At 39.0% G+C, this 12,100-nt stretch overlaps 1 protein-coding gene across 4 annotated transcripts in view; it reads left to right on the top strand.

The window, feature by feature from the left end:
- The first annotated feature begins 3,249 nt into the window (after nucleotides 1-3,249).
- The window catches only part of ppp6r3 (protein phosphatase 6, regulatory subunit 3), a 34,104-nt gene continuing 25,253 nt past the window's right edge, over nucleotides 3,250-12,100 (top strand). For all 4 annotated transcript variants that reach the window (XM_044357524.1, XM_044357523.1, XM_044357522.1 and 1 more), the window contains exons 1-4: nucleotides 3,250-3,481; nucleotides 8,911-9,079; nucleotides 10,593-10,826; nucleotides 11,561-11,747. In XM_044357524.1, coding sequence (XP_044213459.1) covers nucleotides 10,600-10,826; nucleotides 11,561-11,747 — 414 coding nt within the window. In that variant the 5' untranslated portion in view covers nucleotides 3,250-3,481; nucleotides 8,911-9,079; nucleotides 10,593-10,599. The remainder of the gene's footprint in view (nucleotides 3,482-8,910; nucleotides 9,080-10,592; nucleotides 10,827-11,560; nucleotides 11,748-12,100) is intronic.

The following is a 12,100-nucleotide window of genomic DNA, read 5'->3' as shown; positions in this document are numbered from 1 at the left end:
AAGTTCCCTATTTAGGTAGAAGCTCAACAACCTCTGTAACTGAAATGTTATGGAAATAAGTTGATAATGTGAATATTAACTTGATATAATCTAAATGACTATTTGTCATAAAGAGAAAACAAAAAAAACATGTGTTATGACTGAAATAATTGCGCTAAATTAAAAAACCACTTCAGCTGCTCCAGACATGATGTCTGTTGAGATAGACATATGACGAATTTACTATGTTGATATTACACCCAGTTCACAAAAGTGATGTCTGTGGGTATATAATTATATATAATAGGTTAACATGTTACGCGTACTTCACTTCCTGTTTTGTCTGTCTCCTAGCACCCTATATGTCAAAGCCACCAGGTCAAAGTTCAATTTTAAAACAATGCATTTTCATTGAACATGACCAATAAATATGTCCATTACAATACATTTGAAAGGGAAGCATATATTGATTATAAACAAAGCAAACCCTTTTCCTCCTCATGTCACATACTTGAGTTTTTGGTTCACAGATTATCTAAAATAAACTCAAATGTGTCAATCCAGGAAAGCTGGTGCTTTGTACAGGTTTAAACAATGGGGCCATCCTCCATAAGCATCAAGTACTGCATCTGTGGTGGTTATGCAGTTGCCTGTGAATGTTCATAAATGTGAGTGTCATAACTGTGTTTGACTTCCTTCCTCTTGCTACTGATGTGAAATAGCACAAAAGCTCTCCAAAGCTAACTGAAGCGTAAATATGTTGTACAGTACCTCATTTCTAACACACACACACACACACCCACTGCCCATAGACATCTTTTCCTTTGTTTTGGACTTGTGATATGTACTATGGAATGTGAAAATGTATAAGACTCAGACTAACAAAAAATGTAGTAAATATCCTGTATACTCTATCTGACCACAACTTTTTTAGGTCTTACATAGACAAAAAGTGACGTCATGCTCCTTCTAACTGCATACAGACTTTCTATTCTCACATAGCCTGGACTATGTGGCCTTTTGTCTTATCCAAATCATGTTGACTCAACTCCAAATGTTCCTTTTGCTTTTGTTTCTTTTTTTTTTGCTGTTCCTAAACTGTTTGGAAAAGCAAGAAGTCTGTGTCATATGAGAGACCATCAACTGTGGTCTGTATTTAACATTTGAACTGTCCATAATGGCTTCTTTTTACTACATATTAGCTACATGTTAGCTTATTGTGTATCTTACCTTACATTCACTTATATATATATGTGTGTGTGTGTGTGTGTGTGTGTGTGTGTGTGTGTGTGTATACACAAAAATAAAACTGAAACTAATCTAAAAGAAAAGTGTAAACAGGTCAGGTTATTTTTCTAGCTGCTGATGTCATACAATATAACTGCATGGTAGGTGGTGCAGAGGGTGAGGGTCATCAGTGTGGCCAATGGAGAAATCAGAAGGCCACAGAGCCAGTTAGTTTCGGAATAGACAGTTCAACTCAGTTCTGTCTATATAGGAACCACCAGTACATCCAAGATTCTTTTGGATTTTGCTTAGAGTTAAAGGATACTCCACAGATTTAGTGTTGCACTGTCAGTCTCATGATGGACTGTCAAAAACAAGAGAATCAAAATCGATTCAGCAGAACCAGAGATAATTGTCCTTTCTATTCCATGTGTTTTTTTTCCTTGTCAAAACCTTGGGCCTATATTACCCACAATGCAACTTGACTCAATTAAATCAACTGTACAGATTTGGTTGTGTTGTGCTAGTGTGCTGTGCTAAGCCTTCTAGCCTCATACAGACAAGAGGAGTGGGCTACAGAGGTCTGGTAACCTCACTTCTTTCAGATTTTTTTCATTTTCAAATTTGTGGTCTTTAGCCCCAACCGTTGCTGACTCAAGTGACATCACTTGATGCAGTGTGACAGATTTCACACAGCTGCCTCTGGAGACACAAAAGGCTTTATACAACTATTTTTCACATACACACACTGATGTGGAAAATCAGTGGAGTTCTCCTTTACAACAGTGTTCACTGTTCACAGTCAATACATCTTCTGGTTTGTTGTTAGCCCTGCTATTACAAAAATAAACAGTTAAAGACAGTGTTCGCTACCATTACATTCACTACTACTATATTTGTTAGTTTTCCCCTTCCATCTGTTTTATTTGGTTTTTAAGAAAGGAAATGAAGAAGGTCAAGCATCCAAAGTCTTCTAGACTCTGAACAGCTAGTTGCTGTGTTTAGGGCCCGTACACAGGATGGGACATCTTGCTTCAATACAATGCTAGCTGGTTATCATACTGGCATTGTACTGATAGAAAGATATTTTGTCCATCCCATTAACATACACGAAAGGGACAAAGATATTAGGAACACTTTTGATATAATGCATTCCAGTACACCACCACCATCCACTAGGACCTCAATAATAAACATAAAGTAGAATTATTACCTTTCTGACAATGTCAACAAAGACTGACAATGTATGAGCTTCATAAAAGTAGAATGTATGGCAGAGCTGTTGTGTTGGATTGCATTAGATTGCACAGGTGTTCCTAATAAAGTGCTTGACAAGCGTATGTTGTGTTAAAGAATAAATTGCATTGTGTGAAAAACAGTTAACCCTAATTACATTAGGGATAATCAAAAAATTCTACTGATAAAAAACATTGCTCTTTCAAACTATTGCAGACCACAATAATAGTAACGTCAGTTAAAAAAAAAAAAGTAGTGTATTTATTTTCATCGACTTAGATAATGAAGAACTAATGTCCATTGTGTTTACTTGGTGACGTCTCTCCTATCAACATTTGCTGTCGATATGAAGCCAAAGGTGACATTTAACTCAAAACGTGTATATGTATTACAAGGGCTCCTATAATGCATCCATGGTCTATCTTTGATCTACCGTTCTCAGCAAATTGGGCGTTTCTCAACGAATCAAGGGCGTGCTCGTGCTATGCGAGTACGTTCGATTTATAACATAAAGCAAAGGCGCGGGTGGAGTTAACGCTTTACATTGATAGGATTCTTCAAAAAATTACTATATAACGAAAAGACACATGCTAAAATATATTCTCAACTCGTTCTGGTATTAAATGTGTTTTACTAATTATATGCAGTTACTTAAACAGTATAAACTCCGCTCTTTCCGGGCCACAGCATGTCTACCTCGATCGAATGACGCCTTGAAGTGGCATACTCGGTAGCCAATAAAACCTCGAGAACCGGTTTGAGCGATTGGATGAAAACCAATAGTTTTGCGGTGTCAGTTTGAGTGACAGGCGCTGCAGCTGTAGTGGGGGAAGGGAAGGGGTCGCTGAAGTTGACGGAACCGCCATCTTGAAAAGTGCCCTCCGATGATATACATTTTCGCGCCTGTCAGAATCAGTTTTAAACGCTTTATTTTCCTCGCCGGAATTTCGTGCTGTATCTGTATTGGGTTTGTTAAGGCTTGGGGCTAATGGCAAGATAAGCTACATGCTGGAGACTCGTCGTTTGCCGTTGTCTGTCGGTAGGTACACTTGGCTGGTGCTGAAGAGACGATTAGCCAGCAGTCTTTACATAGTCGGCTAACGTTAGCTGGCCAGCTAGAAGCATACTTGGCCATCTTTAGCTGTCAGACACTTCGTGTACCTCTTGCTAGTACGCGGGTAGCTTGACGTTAACATAACTTATCAATGTTTTAGGTAATGTGAAGATAAAACGCTATTTATTCGGCCAACTTCTCAGCCAATTACCGTTAGCTTCATAGCTCACTGCTGCCGGTTAACTTGACGTAGCAGCCTTAACTTCACAGCTAACGTTAACGTTAGTTTGATCCCGATTTTAGGTGGCCAGGTTACCTAACAATAGCCACCGATAGTTAGTGACGTTAGCCGGTTTGCCTGAGCCGGTGTGTTTCTTTTTCGTTAGCGGTAGTCTGTTTTGGGCCCTGATATGTAACTTAAATGGATAATTGACATTACTGTAAACGTAATATTTCAATAGCCAAACGCCAGTAGCGTCAGTCTGTGTTACCTTATGCAAGTCAGGCAAGAAATTGTATAATCAGATGTTGTGTTTCTGGCGTTTCAAACCATGTTTAGCCGAAGTTAAAGCTATTATGAACGTTGTGCGGTTTAACTAACTGTAGCTATATAACAGGGCCATCAGTGTTTTTTTTTTACGGACGTTGACTGCATGCGATTGTTGGGATAGCATTATACACATTATAACTAATGTAACGCTAATGGTCTTATTTTGCAGTTACCACTTCATTCTGAGATAAACTGTCTTCAGTTGGCCTATTGTTGGGATTCGGATTTAGCAAGTTGATATTAATGAACTGTAACGTTATAGCTGAGCTAATTGTTGGTGTTTAGGTTATAGAGGCTTTCTTGATTTGAGCAAAGCAAACGCTGTTGTCTTTTCATTTGGTATATACACACTGCGTAGGTTGTTAACACCAGTCAGATTTACCTTAACTGTCAGGGTCTTATTACAGTGGCTGGTGTATTGTGGTGTCCAATCAGACACTGCGTTAAGGCAAACTATAAAACGTTGTTTTACTGGTGTTATGCTTGCAGGGTTGCCCAGTGTTTTATTGCTTTTGGCCTGTGGTACATGTCTCACTTGTTATTTTGCTGTATTAAGGTTTCAGTATTATAGAAGGATATATTTCATTCCTTCATTTGGTGTCTTACGTGTTTGTCTGATTATGGCCATGCTTTATAGTTGTAATTATTTTGCCTGTGGTGGACTGCTGTTGCTGAGTTAATACAACAAAGATGAAAAGGAAGACAGAATCTAAAGCATAAACAACACAAATGAACTTTGTATTATCACAGCATGGTCACATTTTAGTGTTCACAGTAGTTCTGAAGTCACGGTAGTTAGCATCCATTATGTTTAGTGAACATTTGTTGCAATCTTTTGGTGCCATCTTGTTCTACTTGAATATAAGTAGGAATATGGTTTATGCAACAGTGCTCACATTCCCTCTTTGGGCGCATATGTTGTCCACAACCAACCACAGTGTTTACATGAGAACAGCTTTATACACATTATAATAAGCTGGTTAGTATAAAACTTGTGTTTACATGCAGCTGGTCAGTAAGTGGATTGTCTTCTATTCCAGATCATATTTGCAAACTAAAATTAGGACATTGGGTATATGAGGCTACAGACTGAAGAGATTTTTTTGTTAATTCTGTTGGTGCATAGAGAGATTAGACTCAGTAGTGAGATCACAAAGTTTTCCTGGCAGAGTGGATGTTGCGAATTTTACATGTATTGATAAGATGTAAAAACTGAACAGTGTTTGTGCTTATTTATTCCAGTGTAGTTAGACATAGAGTAATTATCTTTGTTTTTATCCTGCAACTTAACATTCTCTGTCCTGTCCATTTACAAGCTCTGGTTAAGCATATAGATAGACAAGAAATCAGGTTTCTGCACTTACTACACTTGCTGTGTTAACTAGGATTCACTTAATCCCTCACCCTGATTAAGGAATCCATGCATAGTGTGCAGCATTGTCTCACAATGCTTGGCTGCTTTGACTTGCTGCTTGCGACTGGAAAGTATTGTCATAATCTACGGCTACATCCACACTAATACATTGTTGTTTTAAAACATAACTTTTGCAACGTGTACACCTAGCATCCACACTACTCTGGTGTTTTCGAACCCCTAAAACAGAGACTTTTGAAAACACTGCTGACTCCGTTTTAGTTTGAAAACTATGGGATTGCGTTAAAGTCTGGACAGGCGGAAATGAAGACTTAGTCACGCCACTATAAGGTAGTGATGTTTTCCGCCGCCTCGACAGCCTGTTACATATGTTACTTTCAGTTACACTTCCACCTCGTTGTCGGTCCAAGAAGAAATCTCTGGTCTTAGACCGTATTCAGACCAAATCAGGCGTTGCAGTTCACCGCTGCAGGGTTGGGCGGAGGTGTGGGGGGGATGTGGGTGTGTTTGTGCTCGTGCTCTAGGACATAACCGCTGTTATCATAAAATAACGTTTTATTGATCTGATTCAACGGCTTTCTTGTTACCTTTTCACTTACTCTCTAGCTTGCTAGACCACTGCTGCTCTCTCTCTGGTTTGTTGGTGCTCTTTTTTTTTTTTTTTTCCTCTCATCTTTTTAAAAATGAGCCAGGAAGCCGACAGCAAAGTCTGACTTTACTTTTAACGTAAATAAAGAGAAAAATGTCCTCCCCTCCTCCAAAAAAAACTCGGAGAGACTCAGCAGCCAGATGTTTTTCTGTTCTCTGTTTAAGGGCGGTTGAGATTGCCACTAAAATGAGAATAGCTGGTCCACCTTTAAAGGTCAGTCCACTTTAAGTGAGGCTGGTCAGGTTAGGCTAACCCATTGTTGTTAACCTCTGGGTTAACCCCCTTCACTTTTCTAGCAGTTGGGGAAACAACAGACAAGACTTTTCTTGGTCTTGAGAATCTGCAAAGTTTATTAAATGACACACTGTAGCCTGTACTGCACATTTACTGCCAGACTTACCTTTTACCCGCTCCCTTTCCTCTGCTCCACTTGCATTCATGTCACTATTTTGCCGCTCGCTCAAATACACTCTTGCTATGCACACATTACGCACTGCCCTATTTCTTGACGGAGCTACGCTACTCTTATAACAGAACCTTTCACGTAGATGTCCTTTGAAAAATGAAGAGAGAGAGGATGACTCAAAACAGTTCCATGGTAACTAGGGTTTAATTGTGCTCGCACAGTGTGCAAATGAAAATGATTAGTAGCCCATTGATATTAATGATTGTGGGAAATTTTAGTAGCGGCGGTGTGCTGCTGCAGAATGAATATAGAGGAAACACTGGCAGAGCAAACAAACGAAGGGTGCAAAGTCAGTTTAGTCTTACACAGCTAGTCGTCAATCATATGGTCTTTCTCGGGACATCTAAGCATCCAATAAACATTCATTAAACAAGCTAAGGAATACAGTTATGTTGTTTAATGCAAGTAAAGTGAAACGGTTAATTGTTTCTAGCTCAGGTGGAGGGGCTGTGCCATAAACCAAGAAGTTTTATCAAGACCGTTTTAGTATTTACTGATTGCAACTGGAGGTTGTACATGTTGAAGTGATTATTGGCATAATATTTATTCATTGGTGAAAACGTAACCCTTTCGATCCAATTGACACAATACGCACAAGAAATCCCACACCTCAGTCATAACTTAGTCTTAATGAAACAGTTAGATATCACATACATACTGCTGGAATTAGCTCTTTCAAGTGATAGCAGTATCTCTGTGTCCGTCAAGGACATCCATAAATGTAAATAAATATAATCATCATTAGATTTCTCCATAGTATTTAATGTACTCCAGTGATTGTCGTCTGTATCCATGGTTACAGAGGACTCAGAAACTTAGGACTTTTCATTGGGACAGATTCACCAATATGTACAGAAGTTTAATAAGCAAAAAAAAAACCAAAACACTGGGCTTACCTAACTGTTCACAGGCTGAATCCAAATGTCTTGACTTCATCACACTTGCAGACTTAATGGGTGTGTTCCTGGAAAGTCAGTGAATGCCATGGGCTGTCCAAATCCTCAATTCATCAAGTCCACAAGGGCCCTTATGCTGACTTTCTGCAGACTTCCAGAGAATCTAGCTGGGGTATTGACTTCTCTTGGAAAGTGACCCATAATCTATAGCAATATGGATGTGACAGTGTAAAAGAAAATAATAAATACCATATTTATTTTTGAATACATTTTTCATTTTTATTGTACACATTTATGAGGATTCTCAGTTGAGGGTATAATGTGAAGATAATATAAGTGTTCAGCAGCTCATATGAAGGGGAAAGTTCACATTCTGACCATATCTTTATTGCAACCTTGTAAAGCAACAGACCCTGCAAATATCCTTCATAAGTTGTTAAAATCAATACCTTAAGAACTATTCAGAAAAATACCTTGAAATGAGTTAGAGATCAGGGATTTCATTTCTAATACGATTCCCATCTCTTAGCTAATTTTATCCCCTCGCGCCCCTGCACCCTCGCCAACTTGAATTGATCACGGACAACATGTGCAAGGTGTGTATGACAAAAGTCCAATGGGACCTTCTGCAATTCATGAGGGTGCACGTTTGGATTCAGCCACTTGTCTCCATGGCAACATTACTTCCTGTGTATATCACCCAAAGCACGATGGGAACCCTGGTGGGGAAAACCATCAAAATATATTAATCCGATAAGAAAAATAAAAATGGTAGTTACAAAATCAATGAAAGTAAACCATAGTAATTTTTTTACTGTTTTAAGGCTATGAAAAAACTGACCTACAACAATAGTGTACCTCTCACATGTTAATGAAAGTAACAGTTAAGGTATTAAGTGACAATGTCATAAGCCTGTAAATAAAGGAAGTGAAATCCAAGAAAAAACAGGTAAGTGTTAAAGGTGTGCTCCAATATTTTACAATCTTATCTCTATGACCTAAACTGTTACCTGTAGTTATATTTGTATGCAGCTTGGTTGTGACGCAGCAAGGTCTGTGTGTCCACTGAATGCTGTGTTTCATGTTGCTGCTAATGCGTGCTACTTAGCAGAATTAAGAGGGGATTTTCATGGTTTTCCCTGATGCTTCCCAGAGCCATTATTTAGGCAGTTATAAACTGGTTGTTGTACATTGTAACCATCATAGATGTCTAGCATGCCTAGCCTGTGTACCTGTGAGTCCTGGTGTGTGAATGAGCTGCATCTCTGATCGTGTATTTATGAGGAGTGCTGGGTATTATAGGTATTCGGTAGAAACAGAAACTGTCTTTTCTCTGCTAGTAGCGGGCGTATGTGAACAATTTTTGCCTTTTTGTAATTACAGGTAATATTCAAAATTGCTGTAATATCCACATGAAAAGAAGTGGAACATTCCTTTAACAACATGTCTACATCTGTTTCTGTGTTCCCGTTTCACAGGTGTGTGCTGTTGAACTGCTGTATGTGTGCTGTTTGTCAGTCTGTCCATCACCGCTGTCTGCCTGCCTGTCTGTCCGTCCGGCTAGCCTGGAATGGGCCACAACTCCCAAAGACTAGAACACACCTCTTTCTAACCTGAGCTCCGCCATCTGGACTCCAACAAACTCAGGTTGGTAGAAGAAAGCTTTTAAATGAGTCACTATAGTCAGCTACTATACTCTGTTTATCTCTGATGGCAGAGCACGTTTTGATGGTATACAAGTTCATCCAGTATACTGGTTTTGATGTACTGTAGGATATGAATTTTTCATATACCGCCATACCATTACTTAGCTGAAACAATTGCTGTAACTCTTTAAAAGGCAGCAAAATATATAATATTGTTTGCCGCAAAGAGCGCTACGACTGGGTCAAGCTGGGTGGAGTATATTGAGAGGGGACCCCAATTAACTGCCTAACCTTCTTACCAATGGTTACAACTGTGTAACACAACAATGAGTAACCACACACTCACTTTAACAGTGCAAAACACCGTGGCACACAGCAATTTCTGACACATAAACAATTTGTAACGCTTATAAATGTACATTTACAAAATTACACAGCTGAATGGCATTCTGGGTACAGCTTGCTAACTAGCCAGGTAGCTCTGTTCTTGAGATTCCGGAGATTCAGATTGAAATGTGCGAACGAGGCCTCGCATGTATTGACGATTATCGGGGCAACCTCTGTCAGCCTCCTGCTGCTTTACTAATAAACATGATTTTTTGCTTCAAAAGTTTGTTTGTTCATCTAAATGAAAGTAAACACAGGAACTAGCTGCCTGTAGCAGTATTATGGCTAACTTCCTAGAGAACTACATCCGGGACAGTTTGCATGTCGGTTTGTTTATGTCTGAGGCTGTGGATAGCCTAGATAGTTCATGCTAGAGAAGTTGCAACTTAGTAGATGAAATGAAGTGGTTCATGTTTGCAAGTTCCAAATTTCAAGGATAAAATGACAAGAAACACATTGTGTAGTTTTCATGGACTACCGCTGGATGATAGAGACGTACATACTGTTCCTCACACAGTTAGGTGTTGTAATCGCATTTTTCTTACCGTATGGAGCTGAACGTTGCCTGAACAAGCCTTGATCTTTTCATCCAGTTGATTCTGGTGAAACAGTCTCCAGGACGACAATGTGGATAAATGTTGTAAATCCATTTGTAGTATTTACACAGTGGCAATTACTCTCATCCGTGGACACTTCTAGATTTCCAAGTCTGGCAGCAACAGGTCCCATTCTACAGAAAAAGTTTTCCCCTTAACTCTTCAGGAGAGCAGTGACTGCAGGAACACCAGCAGTTTCCCTGAGGTAACTGTTACTGCATGTTGACTTTCCTGACGGTCCTGTCAGATATAGATTTCTATGCAGTTAGCCATAATGCTGCTACAGTGGCTAGTTCCTGTATTTACTTTCATTCAGACTCAGAAACAAACTTTTGAAGCAATTCAGGTAAACTCTATGTACTCTTGACAGTAGAATAAGCCACCATAAACCTACATAAAGGCCCAGTCATGCCAGAAACCCCCCCAAAAAACGTGATATACCGTGAAACTGCCCGAATCTTACCATGATAAAAAATTTTTGGTCATACCGCCTAGCCCTATATATGCTGTTTTTCCATGTGATCTTTTTAGAGCCAACATGTTTTGGAAATTTGACCTCCACACCACGTCCCACATTGACACGCTGCTAGAGAAGGAGGATGTGACGCTGACAGAGGTCATGGATGAGGACGACGTCCTGCAGGAGTGCAAGGCCCAGAACCACAAACTGGTTGACTTCCTGCTGAGACCACAGTGTATGGAGGACCTGGTCACCTTCATCACACAGGAACCCTGTACTGATGTTGAGGAGAAGGTTAAATACAAGTAAGAGAAAGTGGTGCAAAGGATCAGGGGGGTGAAACTAAAGGACCTGGTTCCTCCAATTTTAAATCTGTAAATACTAAGCAATTTCCTAGACCTACAATGATTGTTCGATTAAGAAAATCTGCAACCATTTTGGTAATTGTAATTTTTTATGCAAAAACTCAAAACATACTCTGGTCACAGCTTCTCTAGTGTAAGAATTTGCTGCTTTTCTCTGTTTTTTCATTTTAAACCGAATCAGTAATCAATCAATATATCAATATACTTTTAATGTTGTTGCTGAAACTCAGCAGATCATAACAACACAAGTAGAATACTTAATAGAATACTTTCAAACAATACGCAGCTCTATTTGACAGATATTTTTGTCTATTTGTTGCTCAGCCAGATATGAATAATTTGTAAGCCTCCAGGCTTTTTGTAGCTGTCATTTGTTTTACAAAAAATGTTTGAAGTACGAAGTACTACATCTTATTGAGAATCCAAAGCTGATCAGATCCATCAAAGTCTCTTGACCTGAAATGTAGCATCAGGGGTCAGACCCAATTATACTTATTTCCTACTTCACAACAATTCATCTATCAGCATTTTGTTACAGTAGTGAGTATTTCACATCTCTTGTTTCTATCATGACAAATGTACAGCATATGGTGGTGGTTTGTCCAGTGTAAACATGGTGTCACAGTATTATAAATGTTGTATTTGAAAAATTAGCACACTTTTGTTTTTCCCAGGTATCCCAACATATCCTGTGAGCTGCTTACATCAGATGTGGGCCAGATCAATGACAGACTGGGAGAAGATGAAAAACTGCTGATGAAACTGTATGGCTTCCTCCAGAATGAGCCGCCTCTCAACCCACTTCTGGCCAGCTTCTTCTCCAAAGTCCTGTCCATTCTCATAGGACGCAAGCCTGAACAGGTGAGCCTGTGATAAGATGTTGTAACTGAGATCAGGATGCTATACCAGGGGTCATCTCGTGATATAAACAATACCAAAATATAATGATTAGTAGTAGGATTGGGCGATATGGACAAAATCAAATATAATGATATTTTGGACCAAATACCTTTATTGATATTGTGACAGTATTGTAGGGACTATTGGTGCATTCACAAAATATTTACACAATGAAATTTTTGATAAATAATCATCAGTAATATGGATATAATGACTAAGTGGGTAAAGGCAAATAATAGAACAGTCTGGTAAGAAAATTAAAAATTACACATTACAAATTACGTCACTGTACTGTAATGCAGCCTTTAAAATCA

This window comes from Thunnus albacares, chromosome 7 (assembly GCF_914725855.1).
Source record: "Thunnus albacares chromosome 7, fThuAlb1.1, whole genome shotgun sequence".
Taxonomy (NCBI): domain Eukaryota; kingdom Metazoa; phylum Chordata; class Actinopteri; order Scombriformes; family Scombridae; genus Thunnus; species Thunnus albacares.
Note: the sequence above shows the minus strand (reverse complement) of the source record. Positions and strands in the feature narration are given on the sequence as shown.